General features: G+C 41.1%; 1 protein-coding gene across 1 annotated transcript in view; it reads right to left on the bottom strand.

The window, feature by feature from the left end:
* Positions 1-22,715, bottom strand: part of GYG1 (glycogenin 1) — a 34,778-nt gene that overhangs the window by 8,810 nt on the left and 3,253 nt on the right. The window contains exons 3-5 of the mRNA XM_060638906.3: positions 21,148-21,322; positions 20,700-20,862; positions 9,043-9,169 (exon numbers count right to left, since the gene is read on the bottom strand). Coding sequence (XP_060494889.3) covers positions 9,043-9,169; positions 20,700-20,862; positions 21,148-21,322 — 465 coding nt within the window. The remainder of the gene's footprint in view (positions 1-9,042; positions 9,170-20,699; positions 20,863-21,147; positions 21,323-22,715) is intronic.

Genomic DNA, 22,715 nt, shown 5'->3' on the forward strand with positions numbered 1-22,715 from the left:
CTTTGAGGGTGGGAGGATGGGGGCAGGGCGCAAAGTAAGGCAGCTGCTGAGTGGGAAACATGGGGCTCTGATAGGAGGGTAGGAGGAAAGTGAAGACAGTCCTGCAGTTTTGCGTAAGGTGGTCATACACAGCTGTGTTCTGGGAAATCACCTGGGGCAGCCCTTGGCTTGATAGAAGGCGGACTGTTAGGCCTAACACTGGCCACTTTATAGGATGATGCGTGAGTTATATCGGTAAAACCATGTAACTGTGCTCTAGCTGTAAAAACAGAACAGTATTTATTTACACAGCAGAGCAGCCTCAACGGCTTGCTCTATTAACTTTCATAATAAAGCGCTTTGTTTGCAAAACAGATGAGCAAAAGGTCTCAGACACTGTTTTTGTATCCAGAGTTTCAATTAATCTAGATATGAATTTCATGTAATTATGTTTAGGTCTTAATCCTGCTCCCCAAGGAATGTTTCTAAAGATTATTTCCTATCATTTTAATCAATTCTACTTTTCAGTTATTTATGAAAATCCAAAACAACGATATCAAAATGAAATAAGTAAAAGCACAGGTCATAACTGAAAGGCGAAATTACTTGTTGCTTAAAAGAATTATTTTAGTCTGGCACCCCTGGGTGGCTCAGTTGGTTGAGAGTCTCTTGATTCCAGCTCAGGGCATGATCTCACGATCAATCGTGGGATTGAGCCCTGAGTCAGGCTGGGTGTGGAGCCTGCTTTGGATTCTCTCTCTGCCCCTCCCCAGCTCTCGAGTGTGCACTCTCTCTAAAAAAAAAAAAAAAAAAAAAAAAAAAAAAATCAGCCTAAATCCAAAATTTGGGTATATTCTTACAGGAGGGTAAACTCAGGGTATTTTTCTAATTCTCTCCCTCTCTCTCACCAAAAGCAGCAATCAGGTACCAGTCAGAATTTATATCACCTGGCTAAAGCAAAATAGGTAGCCAGTGAATAAGGGGACATACTGATGTCAAAAGATAAAGTTTAACTGACCTCGACCAGGAACAAGGAGAACTAGAAGATTCACTGACTCACTGCTTGATTTACCCACTAATTTTATCAGCCAGGAATAAAAACAAACAAACAAACAAAAAAAACATTGGGTACATATTACAATTGTCTCTAAATTACTGAGAGCCATTCATTCTGACCCAGTAATGGGGATTTGTCTCAGCTTGCATACATCTCTTAAAATAAGTGTTCTAATTTTAACTTGATAGAATCTCAAAAGAGACGTCCAGATCACAAGACATAGTTTGAACCTGAGCCAGCAATAATACTGCTTATGTTAGCCGTTAAAATAATCCCTGTGACCTGATGTTACCAAAAGATCAGATAGAATTTTCATGACTAGTTTAGCAGCTGGTAACGTGTGGATAAGACTACAGAAGTGTTTAGCATGGAAAAGGAACTACCTCCGTGACAGTGCACACGGGAGCCATTTTACTTCTCGTGAAGCGTTTTTACGTGTGATGTTCAATTAGGCGCCAAAAACAAGAAACACGGTACTGCTTGTGAGAACTTTCTCTGCGAAATGGGGCAGCACTCCCAGCCACCCACTGCCCACCTCAAGGACTCCTGTTCTCTGGCACATGGCCACTCACGCCTGTACCTCCTTACGCACAATCCCTTCTCCCACTACCAGTCAGCCACCCTTCCTCTCTCACCCTCTCACAGTCTAAATCAAGGGTCATGAGCCCAGTGCCCAAGGGGTGTGCTGGTCATGCAGAGTAGGAGTCAGTTTGGTGAAGGGGACCACAGAGCACAAGTGAATACATGTTCTATCACCAGAAGACAGTAGATACTCAGAGGAAAACATCTGTGGCCACCAGGGACCCACCTGATTTTTCCTTGCCTCTCAAGCTAAATAACTTTTCTCAATCATGCCCTGGAAATCAGAACAACATCAGTACTCAAATGTGGACTTTAATAACCTACACTAGGACCTCGTCAACTACTTCACCTACCAAGGTGGCCTGTCCTCAGAGTAGGCCTGGCCACTATGGAGACTTTCCTGGTAGTATGTCAATCTCAGTCCCTCCTGGCTGACTGCTTGCTCATTCATTCATTCAACCAAAAAATATACCCACCTACCTTCATCTGTATCCATACCCTCTGCCTTCCTTTGTGTTACAAGAATTGAACCATCCTGGCTCATAACGGACACCAGCTTCCCCACTTGTGCACCAGGACACATCCTCTTTCAGCTTCTCAAAGACATGACTTCAGTAAGTCTCCCTTCAGTTTCCTGCATTATTAGTGCACTCACTCTTTCTCTTCTTGATCATGCCCATCAAGATACCAATATGCTTGAACTTCTCCCATCTTCAAAAAAAACAACCCCTACCACCCTCTCTGGATCCTGTATCCCTACCTAGCTCCCAGCCCATTTCTCTGCTCTCTAAGATGATGCTTCAGAAGAGCAGTCTACATTCAGGATCTCTAATTCTCCCCTCTCTTGGATCCACTTCAAACTGGCTTCCTCCCACCACTCTACCAGACATGCTCTTGTCAAAGTCACTAGTGACCTCCACATTCTAGGTCAGTACTCATTCTCAACTGTCCTCTTATAGGAGTTATCACAGCATCTGAGACAGATGGATCCCTCCTTCCCCCTTGGAACATTTTCTTTGGCTGGCATGTGCAGCACCTCACTTTCCGGGGTCTCCTCTTGCCTTACCGTTCTTAGTCTCAAGTCCCTGCTCCTCCACATTTTCCTATTTCGGGACCTTCAGGACTCTTCCATCATAATCACTCTCTTGGTTATCAGTCTCATGGCTATAAATATCACTTATATGTTGACACTCCCATACTTAGGTCTCACTTGGACCTCTCTCCTCAACTCCCCACTCTTACATCTACTTACTTTTCCACCCTTTCACTAGGATGTTTAAATTTTTTTTAAATTTTTTTTAATGTTTATTTACTTTTGACAGAGAGAGAGAGACAGAGCATAAGCAGGGGAGAGGCAGAGAGAGAGGGAGACCCAGAATCCAAAGCAGGCTCCAGGCTCTGAGCTGTCAGCACAGAGGCCGAGGCGGGGCTTGAACTCACAGACTGAGAGATCATGACCTGAGCCCAAGTCGGACGCTCAACCAACTGAGCCACCCAGGCACCCCTCACTAGGATGTTTAATAGGCACCTCAAACTTAATATAACCCAAACTTGATACACTCAGTACATCTCTGGTCAACCCCTGCTCCCACAAACCTGCTTCCCCCACAGTCTTCTCCATCTCAGGGAATAGCAACTCCTTTACTCCAATTGCTTAAGGCCCCAAACCAGTAACAGTCATCAAACAGCTTTCTCCCACATCCCACCAAATATCTGATTTTTTTTCAAAAGAAACTGACAATCTAGGTTTCATGTGAAATTTCCTGATTTCTAAGCACTGGCCACGGAGTACAAAAAGAAGAAAACTATGTAAGGAAGACAAAAACACACTGCTCAGGCAAATACAGTTTGCAGCCCACCAGTCTGAGACCTCAGAGGAAGGTATGTCTTCTGCTCAATCCACACACTTTTCCCCTCCCAGCTCCTACTGAAGGCATTTCTCACTTAGACTTCTGTCCACGAGATATCACTCTTTGTGCCTTTTTTGCCCAATGTCAGAGCTGCTTTTAAAGGCTGGGCTGGGACTGATGGGGAAGCTTCTCCCTTGGTGATAAGGGCTGAGATAGGGGAATGGAACTGATGACAGTAATATCTGAGGACAGATCATCTGATGAAAAGAGATGAGGTCAGAAGGAGCAGAGGGCCATGCTGGAAACTGGGGTACCTGGGGCCCAACAGGCATCACTGACACCCATAAAGGAGGAACAGGACAGTCATGCAGCCACTGCTTGATTCTTCTCCAATGCTCAAATCATGGACTGTGCCACGTGACATACAGAAAACCCTCCACATGTAAGCAGATGCAAGGCTGATTAGACTCTAGCTCCCTCATTCATCTTTGCGGCCCTCAGTGAGCAGATTGTGTGGTACCAGCTCTGTGCCGCAGGCCTACCGACTGAATGAACGGGTGAGTGAACAAACAGAAGGCAGAAAAAATAAGACGGATCCAAACTATAGGGCCTCAGGGTTTTAGGTGAAGATGTAAGAGTGTGAAAGTAATGAGCACAGAAAGGCTAGGTCTTCAAGGACAATAGTCACAGTGGGGAGCTGGACCCAAGGGTGTCTCAGGGGCCAAGGAAAAATCAATCGAATCAGAAATACACAAGAATGACAGAATTCAGGACACCAAAGGTTCAATTTCATTTTTGGAAAACACTGATTTTAAAGAGGTCTGATAAGGTCTTAGTGAATAAGCCACATTCCTGAAAAAGAAATAATGGACACGAACATCCTCAGAAGAATTTAAAGCAGTAAACAAGTGGAGAGAAAGAAATCTTTTAGGTTTCTACACTTTTCTGAGACTAGACCAGGCCAGGTCTCAGATCATATCTAAACTCAAGTAAAAATATAAAGTTAAAATATTTGGAAATTATTTGGTAAAACAAGCTCTGTAGTCAATCAGTATGACTAACTAATTTGCATGGCAATTTGAAGCAAAACCAGTGAATTCATTCCCTTTGCTTTAGGCCCATTTTATATGGCATGAAATACCATGAACAGCTTTCAGTCAGCAGACAGAATAGAAAGTGAAAATGGAAGTAAATGGCTGATTTTTAAAAAGGCTAATGAGATTTTGCCTAGCACTATGCACCAGCCAAATTCTAAGTGACATCAATAAAACAGACCCTCTAGATGGAGAAAACTTCAAAGAAACTAATGTTGACTAAAAGCCTGTCATTTCCTAAACATCATGCTAGGCACTTTCAGAAATATCATTTCATTAAGAAATGCATATATGAACTTGTTTCTCAATATGTATATTGCAAATTACCTTAAAAATTACTAAACCAAGTATTTTAGCTCTCAAATTATGTTGTGTTCAAGAGGGTCTTCTATTATAGAAAACAGTACTCATTTGTTTTTCAGAAGCTAGATTTGAGCATTCATTCAAAGTGGTAGAACCATTAAGTGTTTCCTTTATGTTTTGTTCTATCTAAACGGTATGTAGAGGAATGCATTAGAAATGCTACCTTTGGGTGCCTGGGTGGCTCAGTTGATTAAGCGTCCAACTTCAGCTCAGGTTATGATCCTGTGGTTTGTGGGTTCGAGCCCCACACTGGGCTCTGTACTAACAGCTCAGAGCCTGGAGCCTGCTTCAGATTGTGTCTCCCTCTCTCTCTGCCCTTCCCCCGCTTGTGCGTGCTCACTCGCGTAAGCGCTCTCTCTCTCTCTGCCTAAAATAAACACTAAAAAAAAGAAATGCTACCTTCATGGCTCAAATTCATGTCAAATAGGATTCATATTAGGCCATCTTTAGCAGAAACTTCACATAATAACAAGGCTTCACTGTTATAAGTGTAGCATGTGTTCTAAGATCTCCAAGGCTCTAGGATTCTGGGGCATCTAAATACTGCTTTGGTGACCTCATGGCACATTGTCGCTTGGAGCTGGTAAGACAAATTCTCACTTCTTCTGCAAAGCCCAACTTGCCCTCAACCACTCCATGGTTTCTCACTCCGCCTGCCACCACCCATATGCTGTCCTAGTGACAGCACACCACAGGAAGGCTCTGTCCCGAAGACCCCCAACACTATTCTGAGCCCAGCAATGGAGCTTCACATTCATGCTGAGCTCCCAGAGGTCCACAGGGCAATCTGTGGAGTATCCCTGGCAGCCCAAATGTTCATCATCATCTACTTCAGTTTAAAAGATCTGGGTCACAAATTTTGCATTAACATGAAACATATATACATACATTTATACACACAAATATATATGTGTGTATATATATGCATATATACACACTACACACACACACACATATATATACACACATATACATATTTATATATAAACTATCTTTTTTAGCTCTTCCCAACTGAATGAAAAATCTTTGGAGATGGATCCATCTTTGCAGATGGATCTCTGTAAGAAAAACAAAAGCATTTTCTGGCAGAGGGAAGGGAAAAATGAGTTCTTTGATCTGGTTTCAACATTCCTACATAGGCAGCAATGGGGTGAGACAAAGCATCACCCCGGAAGGTCTTATCACAGAAATGTGGAGCTGACACCCCCCAGGGCGGACTGTACAGAAGCAGCAGCGGCTCCTATCAGGCCACAGGCCAGCTGACGCGCAATGGACAGAGTTGCTCCCAACTTCCCCAGTGGTTCATATACTCTACGGTTATGGAAATAAACCAGGGAGATTTCCAAAATTAGCATTAATTTGTTGAGCCAGGAAGAAGAAACCATCCTAACCATTTTGGTCATTTAGATCTCAAACCGTTTTTCTGGGAAATTCATTCAGAGGATATAAAAACAACTGGGTTTCTGAGAGAGGGGCCATCGTTCTAGCAAGTGAGTCCCTCTTCCCACAAAAAACGTAAGTCCACTCTACCTGCTTCTTGTTCTTCTTTGTCAAAACAAAACAAACGCAAGCAGCATCTGTGCAAACAAGGGTATCACTGAAAGGTACAGTGTGTTCAATTTTGGTAATAAGGAGAAAATCAAATGGAGTCCAAATGAACCATAGGGGAGACAGTTGCTAGGCATCAGGGGCCACATTACACGAAAAACACAAACCTTTAAACATTAGGTTGACTATTTGGGAACTGAGACCAACTGGAAGGAATTTCAGATTCATGCCTCCCCAACATATTCATCGCAAGACACATGCTCACTGTGCAGAATTAAGTGGGATGGTGGGTGGAATCGCTCACACTACTAATTATTCTTGCTCCTTCACCCTCTCATTTTTTTTTTTGCTTGCTCAGCTGAATCTAGTCAATTACATTAAGCGACTGCCCTATTATAACAAATTCAGTTCTAGGGGGTCAAGCTATCATGGTATGCAGGAGCACGGTTGAAAGTATAGGGCGAGTTATGAAGCAATACGAATTAAAAGAATCAGGCCCACATTTCCAAGCAAGACAGGTTGGTACTTGACAAGGCCAAGGACTGAGAGACAAAATAATAATAAGAAGAAGGGGAATTAAAAAATGCTTCTCTGAATCCACCCCTTGGTAACGAATCCTGTTCTACTTGCTTTACTCAGACTACAGTTGGTATGTTTCAGAGTTTGCCTGTTTCATTCTAGACAGGGAAGACAATCAAGAACCTATAAAATGTTGGAGACATACACCGAGAGAGAACAGTTAGGGAGGAAAGAACACAAGATACTCGAGACCCTTATCTGGGGGAATGTTGACAGAGTTTTCCCAGAAAAGAACAGAAAAGGAAACACTTCTGCCACAAAAAGCCAGACATGCTCATTACTGTGGTGGGAGACTTAAAGAGAGGACTTTGGATAATGAAACATGAGGAGTGAAATAAAGCCTTTTGTTTTCTGCTCACTCAGGAATGCCCATGTGGGACAGAGAGTGGAGAGCTGAGCCCAACTCAATGAAGAGCTTTGCTGCTCACGGCTGTGTCTCAGATCAACCTGACAGGTTGGCCTCCTTTCAAGAAGCCTGAATCATCTTCTTCGTTCAACACAAATGAGTCAGAGGCTAAAGAACAGGGCTCAGGCCCTCACTGAGACAAGCACTGCAACTAGGTTGTATTAATTGCTAAATCAGAACCACACCAGGGGGAGTGCCAAATAAGTAATGCTGCCAAAAACAAGATGTTCACTGAGCGCTTTGTGTATGTATGAACTCACTTCATCCTCATGGTAAGTCCAGAAGGTAGGTATTCTCTTCCTTCTCATTTTGCATATGGGTAAATGGAGGCACAGAGCCTAAGCCATATAGTAGGTAAACAGCAGAGTGACGACACACACCCTGCTTTTCTGGCTTCAGAAGTTACTCTGCTAGACCACCTCTCAAACAAAAAGGACTAATAACCTGACGTTTACTGAGTGCTAAAGGTAGGTCAGGTCCTCTTCTAACCACTTCATAAAATTACCTCCCTTAGTGATCACAATTAGCTTTGGAGGACCCACAGGCAGACAAGTTCAGTAACTAGTCTAACTTCCAGTGAACTACTACAAAGTTCAGTAATTTTTAATTTTTTTAATGTTTATTTATTTTTGAGAGAGAGAGAGAGAGAGAGAGAGAGATAGATAGATAGATACACACAGAGTGTGAGCAAGGGAGGGGCAGGGAGAGGGAGACACAGAATCCGAAGCAGGTTCCAGGCTCTGAGCTGTCAGCACAGAGCCCGACACAGGGCTCGAATTCACAAACCATGAGATCATGACCTGAGCCAAAGCTGGACGCTTAACTGACTGAGCCACCCAGGCTCCCCCAAGTTCAGTAATTATTAACCAATCAGGAAGAAGCTACTCCAGAATGTGAACTGAGGTGGTTTGACTCCACAGTCCCTGCTCTTGACCATGACACCACACTGTTGCCAGCACTTGCTTGGTCTCCATAATAACCATGGAGAAAGCTATTAACACCCTCATTTTAGAGGTGAGGGGGCTGAAGCTCAGCAGCCAATATGAAGCAGAAGTTGGGTTTGTGCCCAAAGTACGTATTTTTTTTGTGCCCAAAGTACGTATTCTTTTTTTTTAATGTTTATTTTTGAGAGAGAGAGACAGAGAGACAGAGTGAGAGTGGGGGAGGGCAGAGAGAGGGGCAGATACAGATTCCAAAGCAGGCTCCAGGCTCTGAGCTGTGAGCACAGAGCCTGACACAGGGCTTGAACTCATGAGCTGTGAGATTATGACCTGAGCTGAAGTCAGACGCTCAACCAACTGAGCCACCTAGGGGCCCCTTAATTTTTATTTATTTTTTTTAATGTTTATTTAATGGGAAACTTTTCCCATAAGGCAGGTAAGTGCTCTCTGGGTCACCGCAAACAAAGTAATTGATAACATCAAGGGCTTTCCAGATACAGCCATGTTTCTCATAAGAGAAAGACTTCCCCCAAAGTCCCCACTTGTTATTGCCCTCAGAATGATCATGAGGAACCCCCAAAATCTTAAATCCCACTCCCCTGCCCTGACCATCTCCAGTAACAGTTAAACCATTTGCACTTACGCTTTAAATGCTGGGAGGTAGGAGTATATAGAAATGCTGCTTAGATTATAAATAAATGGCAGGTGTTTTCTGATATCTGTTGTTGCCCAGCCACTAAAAAATGTGTTCAGTAAACCCTGGTCCCCACCTGAAAGAAAAAAAAAAGAATTAGTTATATACTTCAAAGAGAGATCACTTTTATATAAACGTATAACTGGATCTTTAAGAACAGGTACGAATTCCATTGTTAAAATAAGAAACTCCATGTTAAACCTACCAAGGTCACCAGTTTTTTTTAGTTAATTCACTAATTCAACATTTGCTGAGGAGCTGCTATGTGCTAGTCACTGTACCAGGTACTGAAGACTCAACAGTGAACAAAGAAATGGTCATGATCTTCATGATGGGCAGGGCAGGAGGAGGAAATATACACTAGTACCAGCATATTAAGAGTCCATAAACAGTATCACAAATGGGGAGAAGGGCAGCAAAACCAAGTACTGGGTGCTGAGGCACGTGTGAGTGGCTCAAGACCATATATGGGGTCAGGGAAGGCTTCCATGAGGAAGTTGTATTGAAGCCAAGATCTAAGGGGTGTATAGGAGTACTTGACTAATACAGGAGGAGAAGGGGAGGGCAGATGGTGTTTTAGGCCGAACAAACAGATGTACCAAAGATCCAAGGTGGACAGGAACACAAAGCTGTGGTAAGAAGACCATGAAGGTGGCCTGTGTAAGTGGACTGCAGAATGTGGGAAGGGGTTACAGAGCACCGGGGTAGTCTCAGAGAGGCAGGCATGGACTAGACCACACAGGGCTCACACTATAGACCTTATCCTCAGTTACAGATTTTGGACTTTATGTTAAGAACAATGGGGGAAAGGGAGGGTAGTAAAAAGCAAAGAGAGCAAACTGGGATAATGGAATTGTTTTCCAGAGCCCCCAACCACTAGCTCATCAACAGAGACCCAGAAGGACACATCACCCTAGTGTACTTTCCTACCACCGACCAAGCCTCTGGACAGGTCCAGGCCAGTCATTTCTGGGACCACAACCACACAGCATAGTACATGATCAGCCACTGGGGGTTCCTGATCTTCAGGTTTTCCTTGGAAAGTGCCAACCATGGCCATTCATTCAAAACAAGTAAGAACAATAAAAATCTAAACAGCTAAGCACCTGACCTAAATCATAAACATATCAATAACCAAACAGGTCACTAAGCCACCTGAAAACATATTCTGTCACATAGCCCATGTCCTTTCAGTTTCAGGCTCATGAGAGTTCAGAAAACATGCACAGAGCCAGAGTCTTCCTATATAGCAAAACAGTAGTTTGGGTATATAGGTGCGTGTGCGTGTGTGTGTGTGTGTGTGTGTGTGTGTGTGTACACACGTGCACGGGGGATGGCAGGCAGGGAGAATCCTGCTCTTTTGAAGTATGAGGCTAGTAACCTGAGCAGTTACTTTCCTCCTTTGCCCCAAGACCCAGTTTCCTTCCTAAATATACAGCAGGCTCAACTGGCTGTCATTATTTGGTTTTCACTGGTTTTGAAAGACTTAAACAATCTGGATATTTAATATTTGGAACGAAGTAGGAAGACCAAGCATTAGGTTTGAAGTCCAACTGTACCTTATCCATTTTCCGTATATCTCATCCTTTCTAAATACCCTCAATCAACTCTATGGACCAAAGGTATTTGTTGTACAAATGTCTATGGAATAACTTCTTTGTATTAGGAGGCTCTGATAGCTCCCCACTCCTCAAGGGACAAACAGCTCAACAGAAAATCAAGATTTTACCCTCATAAGTTCTAAAGAACAACAAAGATGGCATCAGGATGTGCTTCACTGGTTACGTGAACAAGAGCAGAGTTTAGCTGCATTGACATATCAACATTTAACATGTTGAGACACAAAATATTAAACCCATTCATCAGAGGCTTACTTGGGATTCTACAAAGAGACACCCCAACTGTGGGCATAGACAGTGGTGGTTGAGGTACAGAGACCTAAAGGTTTACTAATTTACTTTACATATAATAATCAAAAATAAAGGTTGAGGAAATGTTTACAGCAGTTTTATTTATAACAGCACAAAAGTGGAAACAGTCCAAATGTCCTTCGACAGGTGTATGAATGTGATACCTCCATACAATGGAACATTACTCAACAATATAAAGGAAAAAAGTACGGAAACCCACAGCAACTTGGATGGATCTCAAGAGAATTATGTTGTATGAAAAAAAATCCAGTCCTGCAAAGTTACATACTACATTGTGCCATTTATAGAACATTCTTTACATTACAAAATTATAAAGACAGAACTTGTGGGTACCGGCAGTTAAGGAGCAGGGAGATGAAGGGAAATGGCCATGACCATAAAGCGGGAGAATGAAGGATCCCCGTGAAGGAACTGCTCTACTTCAACTGTGTTGGTGGTCACACCAAACTACACACATAACATTGCATAGAAAACACACACACACACAAACATGTAAAACTGGCGAAATGTGAAAGGTGATGGATCCCATCAATGTCAATTTCTTGTGTGTGGAATTACGTAAGATGTTACCATTGGGGAAACTGGGTGAAGGGTACATGGGGCCCTTCTGTATTGTTCTTACAACTGCATGTGTATCTACAATTCTCTCAAAATAAGCTTTTTTGAAAGTCTAAGGATTAATGTGCTTAAAATGCAAAATACAATCAAGAACTGTTAGTCATCAGACTCTAAATCCACAAGGACTATGGCTCCTTTTGCTTAGTACTATAATTCTAGCACTTAGCAGAATGCCTTACACACACGTAAGTTACTTAATGTAATGAATATACTTGACGTTCTTTAATAGCAGAAAAGTTGAAAGAACCTGAATATCCCATTATAGCAGAATGGTTAGTACATTAGGATACTAACCACTCATGGGAATATTATTCAGCCATTAAAACTAACGGCTATAAAGATGATCAGTCCACCATGCAATATAATGATTTACAGTGACACACATCATAACTAAGACTATAAACACTCGTATTGGAAAAAATAAACAGTAATAGTATATAAGGTGATTGGTATTACAGATATGCTCTCCCCATGACTTTTACTTAGTATAGTTTTATTACTTTTGTAATTTTATAACTTTAAAATAGTATAATGAAGGGCAAGAATGAGAATTGTGCTAAGCCTTTTTCTTTCTAAATATTCTTTACCTGTTAACTTATTTTCATTATGAAGTATGAAGCTATCAAGAGAAAATTATATGTATAGTTTATAAAGCACAAAATTGTATGCTCAATTTAAAAACTTGTACATTACCAATGCTGTTTAAATTCTGTGTGTGCTCCCTAATCCAATCCCACTACCCCTCCCCCAGAAGTAACTATTAATCATGAGGTTTTTTTTTCAGATTTTTTAAATGTTTATTTTATTACTTATTTTTGACAGAGAAACAGTGTGAGTGAGGGAGGAGCAGAGAGAGGAAGACAACAGAATCTGAAGCAGGCTCCAGGCTCTGAGCTGTCAGCACAGAGCCCAATGCGGGACTTGAACTCATGAACCGGGATATCATGACCTGAGCCGAAGTTGGACACTCAACTGACTAAGCCACCCAGGTGCCCCTGAGTTTTGTTTCTAATTATCTTGATATCCTTGGTTTTACCACATATGTATGTATCCCCACACAACATATGTAGTTTCACTTGTTTCTGAAGTTTGTAAAATTGGGGATCATGCTATATATTTTCTACTAGTTTTTCTTAGCGCCACATTATAAGACCTTTTTGAAATTAAGCAATTCTACTGAAAAGGACTACTGAGTACACGCAGCACAATGAAGAAATCTAATTCCATGAAGGTCAAAATAGTAGTTGTAAAGCAGAACTTCCCAATCGGACAGGATGATCCTGGTAAAGAGGAATCAGAGCTGTTGATCCCTCAGAGCCCCTGGCCGGCTGCCTCTGGCCACAAAAGGCTGTTTCTGTTTACCCTCAGGTACCCTACAAACATCATCAGTCCCTCAGCCATGTGCCACAGCAGGGCAGAGATGCCCTGTGGGAGACAGGCAACGAGAGAAATGAAACAGGCAGAGACAACTTGTGAGTCAGTGGAACCCATTCCAATCATCAAATCTTTAAACATGCAGCAAGGACCTTGAAACTTCCACGGCCACTAACTTCATTCTGTGACTACACAGGGTCAACTTCTAGCCAAAAATTGTGGATTAAAAACAGAATTGAACTCTGCCTGGAAGGCTGTAGCTTCTCATATGATTTTTAAGTTTAGCATTCCAAACCTCTTTTTCCAAATGCCCATTTCCATATTTCAAGGTCAGGCAAATAAATGTTTTAACTTCATCAGAAAAATCTATGTTTAATGTTATCAATAGCTTCTTTTTAGAAGTCCCTAAGAGCACAACTCAAAGCAGAATGCAAATCTAAGCACATCTGTGCTACAAAACATACGGGAGATGCGAGGAAGACGGCTAAATTTTCACTACAAAACCCCCAGGACTTTTTAGTCCAGCACATTTTAGTCAGACTTCCCGAGGCAACATTATTTATTCTGACAGGTTAAGATACTTTTAATCTCAATCATCTATGAACCGACAAACATGATTAACAGCTGTGATCCACCAGGCCAGGGCGTGGCAACACAGGTGAGAGCTAGAAAGGAAAAGGAACAAGGGACACATGGCACCTGTTTTGCAAACAAAAGCAAAGATCAGATTCTACATCATCCTTCCACCTGGCTACCCAAGTATAGTAATAACCTTATAACCACTAGGTATTTTCCAGGCCTTTTGACCAGGGTCATGAACCTGGTAAGCATAGACACATCACAGCATTTATCAGTAACTCAGTCTAGTATTTTATAAGAAATAGAGTGGAGTGCTGTCTTTCAAATTTGTGCATTTGTTTTTGTGCTCTTCCATAGTTTGTTGGCAGTTGTCTTGCCTACTGTGGGTAATAGGGAGGGTGGGTCAATTCTGGTTTAAACATGAAGGCTAGTAGCTTAGCCACAGGAATGTTCCCCCTAGAATCATCCTCCTCAAAGCGGTCCAGGTCTCTGCACCAGGAGCATCATCTGAGAGCTTGATAAATGCAGAATGTTAAGCCCCAACCCAGACCTACAGAATCAGAATCCACATTTCAGTTCCCAGGTGACTTCTTTGCATATTAGAATACATGAAGCACTGGTTTAGAATCTTTCAGAGAATGACTCTTTAAAAAAAAATTAACGTTTTTTAATTTAAAAATTTTTTTAACGTTTATTTTTACAGAGAGAGAGAAAGAGAGCACGAGTGGGGGAGGGGCAGAGAGAGGGGGAGACACAGAATCTGAAACAGGCTCCAGGCTCTGAGCTGTCAGCACAGAGCCTGATGCGGGGCTCGAACCCATGAACCATGAGATCATGACCTGAGCTGAAGTCAGGCACTCAACTGACTGAGTCACCCAGGTGCCCCTCATTTATCTTTGAGAGGAACAGAGTGAGCACGAGTGGGGTAAGTACAGAAAGGGGGAAAGAGGATACGAAGTTGGCTCCACGCTGACAGCAGAGAGCCAGATGTGGGGCTCAAACTCATGAACTTTGAGATCATGACTTGAGCCAAAGTTGGACGCTCAACCGACTGAGCCACCCAGGTACCCCAGGGAATGACTCCCCCCCCCCCCGCTTTTTTTTTTTAAACTCTTACCAGAGAATGCAATGCTCAGTGTCATTTCTATAGAAAATGTCTGAAGTTATCTAAATTAGGTATAGGCATTATGGATAGGATGCTTAGTAAGAGAAGTTTCAGCTCTCAAATGGTTCTCAATCTAATAAAGGAGCACAGGAGCAGATACTAAGCAAATAAAGTAAAATATACTTAATATTATGAGAAATATAGGCAAGTGCTGAAATGAAAATGTGACTCACTTGTTAATACTGACTTCTACAATATACTAATATCATTTCTGCCTACCACAAGCATGCCAAGGATTATAGCTTATGAATGGCCCGGATCTTGGGAATATTTCCATGAGGTTTACTAAAGATGAGAGGATTAACCCCAGGTAGTTCATGGAAATCCAGGCACTTGAAATTTGGGTTTATCACTGCATCTCACCGGCCTCAACCCATGTAAGTCAAGAAAAATTGATTTTTACCACTTCATTATAGCTTTTTTTTTTTTTTTACTTCTTTTAAAGAAAGATTCTTAATCAAGATGTTAAAAAATAATATAAAAATGCAAGGAAGCGTTTATTCTTAGCTTAAATTTTACTTTCTCAATTTAAGGCAGGTCCTCCTAGTGTAGATTTGCTTAGCATTCTGAATTTATCAGAATCACAATCACATGATTATATGAGTTATGTAATTAGTTATTAAATTCCTGTAAGGTCTCCTGTAAGCTTTATAGAGGCAAGGATAGAAGTCAATTATTTACCAGTCTACTGCTGTCCATTAAATTCAGCATTTTGCCCAGATTAGTAAATTATGTAAATGCTGAATGGACTAAAGACATGTAGCGAGTAACACTTCCAAGAATTCTTCCAGACTCACAAACCAATGCAAGACCATCAACTGTGCAGCTGATTTAAAAAGACAAAGTACTTCTAGATACTGTGGTTCACTAAAGAGCAGTAAGCTGTAGACTACAGACTAGTAAGCCGTAACTGTAGTCTACTTGTGGTAGACTTGAGCTTCCATTTCTTTATCTGTACAATGCACAATGTATCAGCTGTGCACCACTCAGAGGAAGGAATTTTAAGTAATTAATCTGTAATAAGGGCTGTGTAATAGACATTCTCCTCCATCCTGTATCATCACCAGGGTACATTTTTGTGAATGCTGCAGTATGGACTAGCGGAGAGAAGGAAGCGCACGTACACACACACACACCCCAGCTACAGAGTCAAGGAACACTGTCTGGTTCAGACCTGGCTCTGCCAGCAGCTAAGGAACACTGGGCAAGCTGCTGTCCTGAATCATTATAGGAGGTTTCTAGTACTAGTCATACAGCAGGCCCTCAATAATTACCTGTCAAATGAATACATTAATGAGTGAGTGGGTGAATGAGTACCCTCACAGGACTGTTGAGAAAGAAGTAAAAAAAAGGAGTACGACCAGAAGAGCCTGTACATACTAACATGGACCATTAGTCCTTTCCTCCTCGTCAGTTTCTCACGGGGTTTATGATCTGCTGGTTACAAGGCTAGAGACAAACAGATGGCTAACTTAAAAGAAATACTCATGGGTACAATGAGATAAAAATAGCTCTTGAGAAAAAAACATGGGTGCTCATTTGTCTTGATATTACATGTCATGACTTTTGCTTTTTTCACTTATTCAAGACACTTATTACTCGATCAATTAAATGATATAAATGCAAGAGAACGGAGTAATTTTCAAAGCAATTGATGAAATACCCTACGGGCCACAAGCAGCCTAGTGTTTGGGCAGCTGGTGCGAGCCTCCAGGCAGCTGTCAAGGTAGAGCCCATCAAGTCAGCAAACCAAGTGAGGCACACTTGAATTTCTGAGCTCATTTGGGTTGAACAAGACAAGTGCTATCTGGAAATACCTCTCACCTTGATTCCTTTTTTGGGCAGGTCCAATCTGAAGCCTAGGTAACTTCAAAGATTAAAAGGAGGTCAATTTTACAATTTATAAGAATTTAACACCAAATCTTTTGTTGTAAGTTATTTTAACAACTTTTCATACTCTCTTGGTTTACTACATCTCTAAGCAGAGAAAAAAGGTCTTCTAGTTTAAGGGTCTCAATGACCACTCAGGATATGGAACATGTAGGTATAAGGATCTCACGGAAGATCTTGGATTCTACTTAAAGTAAAGTCATAGCTAATATTCTACTTCCAATTTATTGTCTCCCATTCTTTCTGAAAATTCAACCATAGACCAAAATCTCATTACTCCAATAACAAGTTTTGGGTGTTTAAGTTACAGTAACAATCTCCAAATTTTTTTCAAAAGAACATTCCAAGTTGGAAAATATGAATTCCTCTTTTTGACTTAGGTTTTTGAAACACATACAGATAAAATTTAACAGACAGTAATTATCAAGCACTAAACTCTTCAACTGTACAAGTACCCTTAATTTAGGAGGCTTCAGAGTAACAGAAAAGAAAATAAGCCTCAACTTGCATTCAGATTGGTTTCAAGAGCCAAGTGCATCATCTTCATCGCACTTGAGTATGTAGAGACAAAACTGTCACTTACTATCTAATATAATCGCTCTCTTCCTCTCATTCCTGAATTAACCTGATCATATCACGCTCTCGAAAATGTTAGTGCATATATATTTCACAACAGCCATTGTTCAACTTTCAGGAAACATGTAACGTCAGCTATGACGTAAGTGCCAAGACAGTCTGCAAATACAAACGGTATAGAACTTAGACGCTTCATTACGGAAAATCAGACCTCAGTCATGAACGAGGTGTGCAAGTCACTCGTAAATTCTAATACTCTATTTATATTTGGAAAGAAAAGTCAAAGTGTCTAGCGTGATTGCCATTTTAGGGTTATTCTCTTGGCCAGAGGCCCTGGGGCAGGGGCGGTGGAGGTAGTAATTAGAGGGCTGGTGATTAGAAGTATGACAGTCACATTCCTCTGCATTAGAAGGGCTGGGAAAGCAGCTGCCAACACTCAGCCATCAGCAGCCTGTGTGGCTTGTCAGCGGACACCAGGCCCCATAGTTTTTGCTGAATGTATGCAAGAGATTAAGCAGGACTTGCAAGATATTCAGACTAAGATACAATCACCTACAAATGGGTTTTCTTTAATACCAGTCTAAAGATGCTGGGTCCTAAGCCCCCTGTGGAGTAAAAATAGGGGATGAAGGTGGATGGTGAATACTTATGGAGATTAGACAATGTGAAAGGAAACATCTGAAAACGTTCCTATCTCAGTGCCTAGGACAGAACATCTAAACAAAATAGGGTAAAGCACTGAAAATCTGAAGCAAAGCAAGGTTACCACTGTCATGAGAAAGAGATGTAGCTCACAAAGAAATGTTACGTGTAAGTCTAGTAAGTCTTTATGTCGTACAGGTATTAATTCAATAGGACAGTAAACTTCTCCAGAGTGGAACAGGCTTCCCCAGTACGTTGTGAACTTTCTTTGGGAAGTAAAGCTTATCACACAACATGAAAACTACCTTTCATTTAAGAGCTGCTAGTCTTCTGTTGAATTTAAACAACATATTGAGAATAACTGTCAGTTTCCATCTGCATAACTGAATTTTCAACTCCTTTGGTTAAGCATTTCTATTAACAGAGAAAACTCTATCCTTCGCCACCAACAAGCCAGGAAATGGAACACCTTAGAGGAAGACCGGCTCCTGGAAACCTTGCTGAAGACTAAAATATGCTACCAGGCACACAGGGAATCTCTCAGTGGTCTCAGATTCTGGCTGAAAAAGCAGACAGTGCTTTCTAGTTGAGCACTTTTCACACATTCTGGCTTCTTAAAGAATTCATCAACTCCTCTAGTACCTCCTGTATCTCAAACAAGGTAGATGATCCAGATTGGTTTCTACCAGTTAATCAATTAGTTTTATATGCTAAAACTGTAACCTGGTACAGGTACCAGGTTTGGTACCCAAATTCTTAACTCTCAACAAAATCTAGTAGTACTCTTCTGGATTAGAAATTGAATGGATTCTCTTTACGCTATTACAATCATTGGGATTTCAGGCTGCTCCATCTACTTGAGAATGCAGTGTGTTTACTGGAGCAGAGAATTTACACTAATTTTCTGGCATATTTCCCTACTTCCTTCAAATCTGAGCAGAGGAGGTGAAGAAAGCTATATTTTGCCAGGAAGGTTAACAGTGGACTTCCTCTGAAAGTACGCTCACCTTCTTCCTTTTATGGCAAAGGTTTTAGTAATAGCAGCACAAATAGGGAAACGTATGTTTTGAACTCAAATACTAATACACTTTTCATTTCTTATATGGAGCTAAAAAAAGTCCATCAGAAAAGAAGTTGCATTTGGCCCTGACCACAGTGAACGTTCAACATGTTATTTTTTACTTAGGGTGCTTAACAGAAGACTGCACTTTTCAGATGCTGCCATTCATTACAGTTCACATATTCCTGCTCGTGGTTCTAGAGCATGCAGTGTCTTGGCCTAGCACAAAGTTTCTCAGCCTTGGCACTACTGACATTTGGGGTCTGATAATGCTTTGTCATGAGTCTGCCCTGTGTGTTGTAGGATGCTGAGCAGCAGCCCTAGCCTCTACCTGCTAGATGCCAGAAGCACCCTTCTTCCCAGCTGTCACAACCCAACAGGTCTCCAGACGTTTCCAAATGTCCCTTGGGAAGCCAAAGCAAACCCACGTGGAGAGCTCCTGGTATAGAGCATAAACTAGCCAAATCATGACTCAAGATCGAGACTTACACTTTCTTATTTTCAATGACATTTCAAAAGCTGCATATCCCAAATCAAGTGACCATTTTCTGTGAGTAGCAACAACAAATAGCAACCCAAGTTCAGTTCTTTGTATACCTTTATGTTTTAACTTCAGCAATCTGACAAACTTTTAATCTTTTAGTTTAAAACAAGCAAACTGGAGATTTTGACTTTTAACTCTATAACTAGTTAATGGAAATGAACCTTCCTATCTATATTGAGGGCAAAACCCAAGGTCAAATGAAGAAAGCGGTTTCCCCTAGTTTCAAAAGATCTACTTCCTGCAAATCTCAGATCTGCTCTTGGAGAGGAGACAGGGGAGAAAGAATCCCCTGGAGCCAAGGCTCTGCTTCAGGGCTCAGGGCTCTTTGCCATGATGTCAAGTATCTGACAGTAAGTCACTGCTGAGAAGGCTCCTTCTTGGAGCATACCCTTCATCTTTGATACAACTGGCTTTCCTCTTTATTCAAAAGATCCATCAACATTACTGTTAGACCTGCTTTTGTCTTGGGATGGTTTGTTGTTGTTAAAAACAGAAACAAAAACAAAAAACCAGATTATTTCAGAGACTGGCCTGAAATGGAAACAGATCTAATTCATTCGATTAGATTTCTCAAAAGGATGTGGGGCCTTAAATCCACAAATAGTCAGGACCTTTCTATATATAGGTGTAACTACAGATACACTTATACATTATGGAAAACAGATGCTGACCTTGCCAATGTTCGGTTCTTTGGCCTTGCAAACACCACTCTGACGTGCAGCCTTACAGAGAATGAGAACTTGGAGACAAAGATTAATCATGTAAAGTTTCTATCTTCTATTTTTGTAATGTTTCCCAAGAGAATGAGAGCCAAATTATCAGGCTTGTTCCTCCAATTTCCACAGAGACAATGCTTGGTCCTCCTGTTAGCTCTTCCAAGTAAGCTTACCCGGGTTTCAAGATAGTTGTTAAAGCTTTTAAAAATAGTCTTTTGAATTCTTAAATAACCATGGTTCATTTATCATACTCTTAGATGCAAGAAAGCCAGTTAAAAGCAGGTGTGTAAAACTGCCTCTCCTTGTTTAGGTTAATCCCATGTACTTAATAGAAGAAAGAGGCATGTATGCGAACACACAACAGTATTTCCAACAAAAACAAATGACAGTGTTTACTACATCTCATGCGTTGCTGTCTTCCAGGCATAAGAAATCAAAGCAATTAGATCCCAGAGAAGAGCAGCCCCTAGAAGTTACTAACAGCTCAAATATAAAGATAACAGACACATACCATCGAAACTGCCCTGCTCGGAAGCAAGGTGCAACAGCTGATTGTAGGTTTCAACTGAGGGCTGATAAACAAAGACTCCAGAATTGAAGCAGTCAGGCCACCCTGGGTCTGGTGCCGCCGACAACTCTTCTCTCTCAAAAAGATCATCAATATTTGCTAGGACCTAATTCAAAGGGAGATGGGAGAGGAAACATTACAGAGATGTTCTGCCCCAGCATACTCTTAAGTTCTCCCTAAGTTATCCAACACAAAAGATGCAATCTGCTGCTGATCTTAACCATTCGGATGACAGCTGTAAGGCAGCCTGGGCCAACTCTCCTTCATCACCTGAAGCTTTTAATGAGTGGCTTTATCTGAACTTTACAGTCGAGTCTTAAGAGCGTTCCTCAAATGCCTAACTGGTCTCAGTTACTATATACATCTTTTCAGTCATCAGACTTACACTCACCAGAGTATCTGCATCCATGAACACACATTTTGAATACTGTGTAAGTGACCAGCAGTGGAGTTTAGTTAACGTGACACCCAATTCAGGCCTCCTCATTAAGGTTAGATGAGCAGAATCGCCACTGTCTAAGACATCTACTGTGAGGACTTCATCGAAGATGGTCTCTAAAACTTTTCTGTCAAGATAAAATCCAGAAAACAGCGCGCTTAGTGTCTTTTCAGACAAGTAACAAGTAATCCATTATTACAGCCTTATTAGTCTATCCGTCAATTACTAAAGCCATCTGTTACTTTGATATACTATCTTAAATAGGTCTTAATTTACTTCAGGCCAAACTGTATTAATTTGCATATGTAGTTAACATCACTAATAAAAATTGCTTTGGTGAGGCTGAAACACTGGTCTTAAACTTTATTACAGAGGTTTCCTAATTTTTATTACACCACTGAATGCCAAGCAAATTGTAGCAACAGCCTGTCAAAATGGGACTCCCATTTGGAAAGAGCACATCTTTACAACAGCCTATGTATTTAACAATGATACTTCATTAGAATGGATGCTTGCTGGCTACTGCATGTTTTTATAAATGATGCTAAATGCACAAAATACCTGCAGTGAAGCCTACAACTACCCATTTTCGCTAAAGCAGATGACAGAACTATGTGTCCCAAAAGAAGTTAAAGGACTCAGTTATTCAGTTGCCAAGTTTTAGCACTGAATATAACCCACACTTATATGCTTAGCACTTCTGGCATGGTGAGAGACTCACTGTGGTTTGTGATGTACAACACTCCTCCGTCCCCAAAATTAACTCAAGATTTATTTTAGAAAGCAATCTTGAGGTGGGTTAAGTGGGGGTATACTTCCATAAAACACTAGGCTCAGCACAAGGGAACACATATGATAAAAAGATCATTCAAATTTATAACAATATGAAACATGCAGAACAAAACTGGTGTTGTATTATCTGTCCCCAAGCTGTAGAAAAATATGTTCTAATTCACATAGTAAACTTGATCTTTTTCAAAATAAATGGTCACTAGAGCTATTTTCCACAGCAAAGGGGGATCTAAGACTCCGTCTTCTTACACACATCCTCACTAAATAGACTGCAAATTAGGACATACACATTAGGAAACAGTCTTTTTGGCATTTTCCTAAATTACCCTTTAGAAACAAGGTTAGTATTGAGATTATTTATATATACATAAGTGGTGTGTGTGTGTGTGTGTGTAATGCCTTTTCAGAGATCCCTGGCATGTGCTTACACATCTTGTAAGAAGTTGCAAAAAGTGCATCTTCAATTTCTAAGACAAATAGAAAAACTAAACACCATACAGAGCTGTAAGTGTGCCCAGATATTTTTGTAGTATTAGGATCTAGGCAGTTCATTCAAATACTTCAAAATTTAATACCAACAAATCAAAGTGAACTAACCCAATCACAAGCAGTGTGTGTCCCCCAATCCCCACCCCCAGGAGGCTCACTTAGCATAATCCTTAGTTCAGAGAGCCCTTTGGTAAATATTCTAGTCTATTAAATGGTAAATGAAGGTCTTTAGGTTACAA

This window comes from Panthera onca, chromosome C2 (genome assembly GCF_046562875.1).
Source record: "Panthera onca isolate mPanOnc1 chromosome C2, mPanOnc1 haplotype 2, whole genome shotgun sequence".
Classification (NCBI taxonomy): Eukaryota; Metazoa; Chordata; class Mammalia; order Carnivora; family Felidae; genus Panthera; species Panthera onca.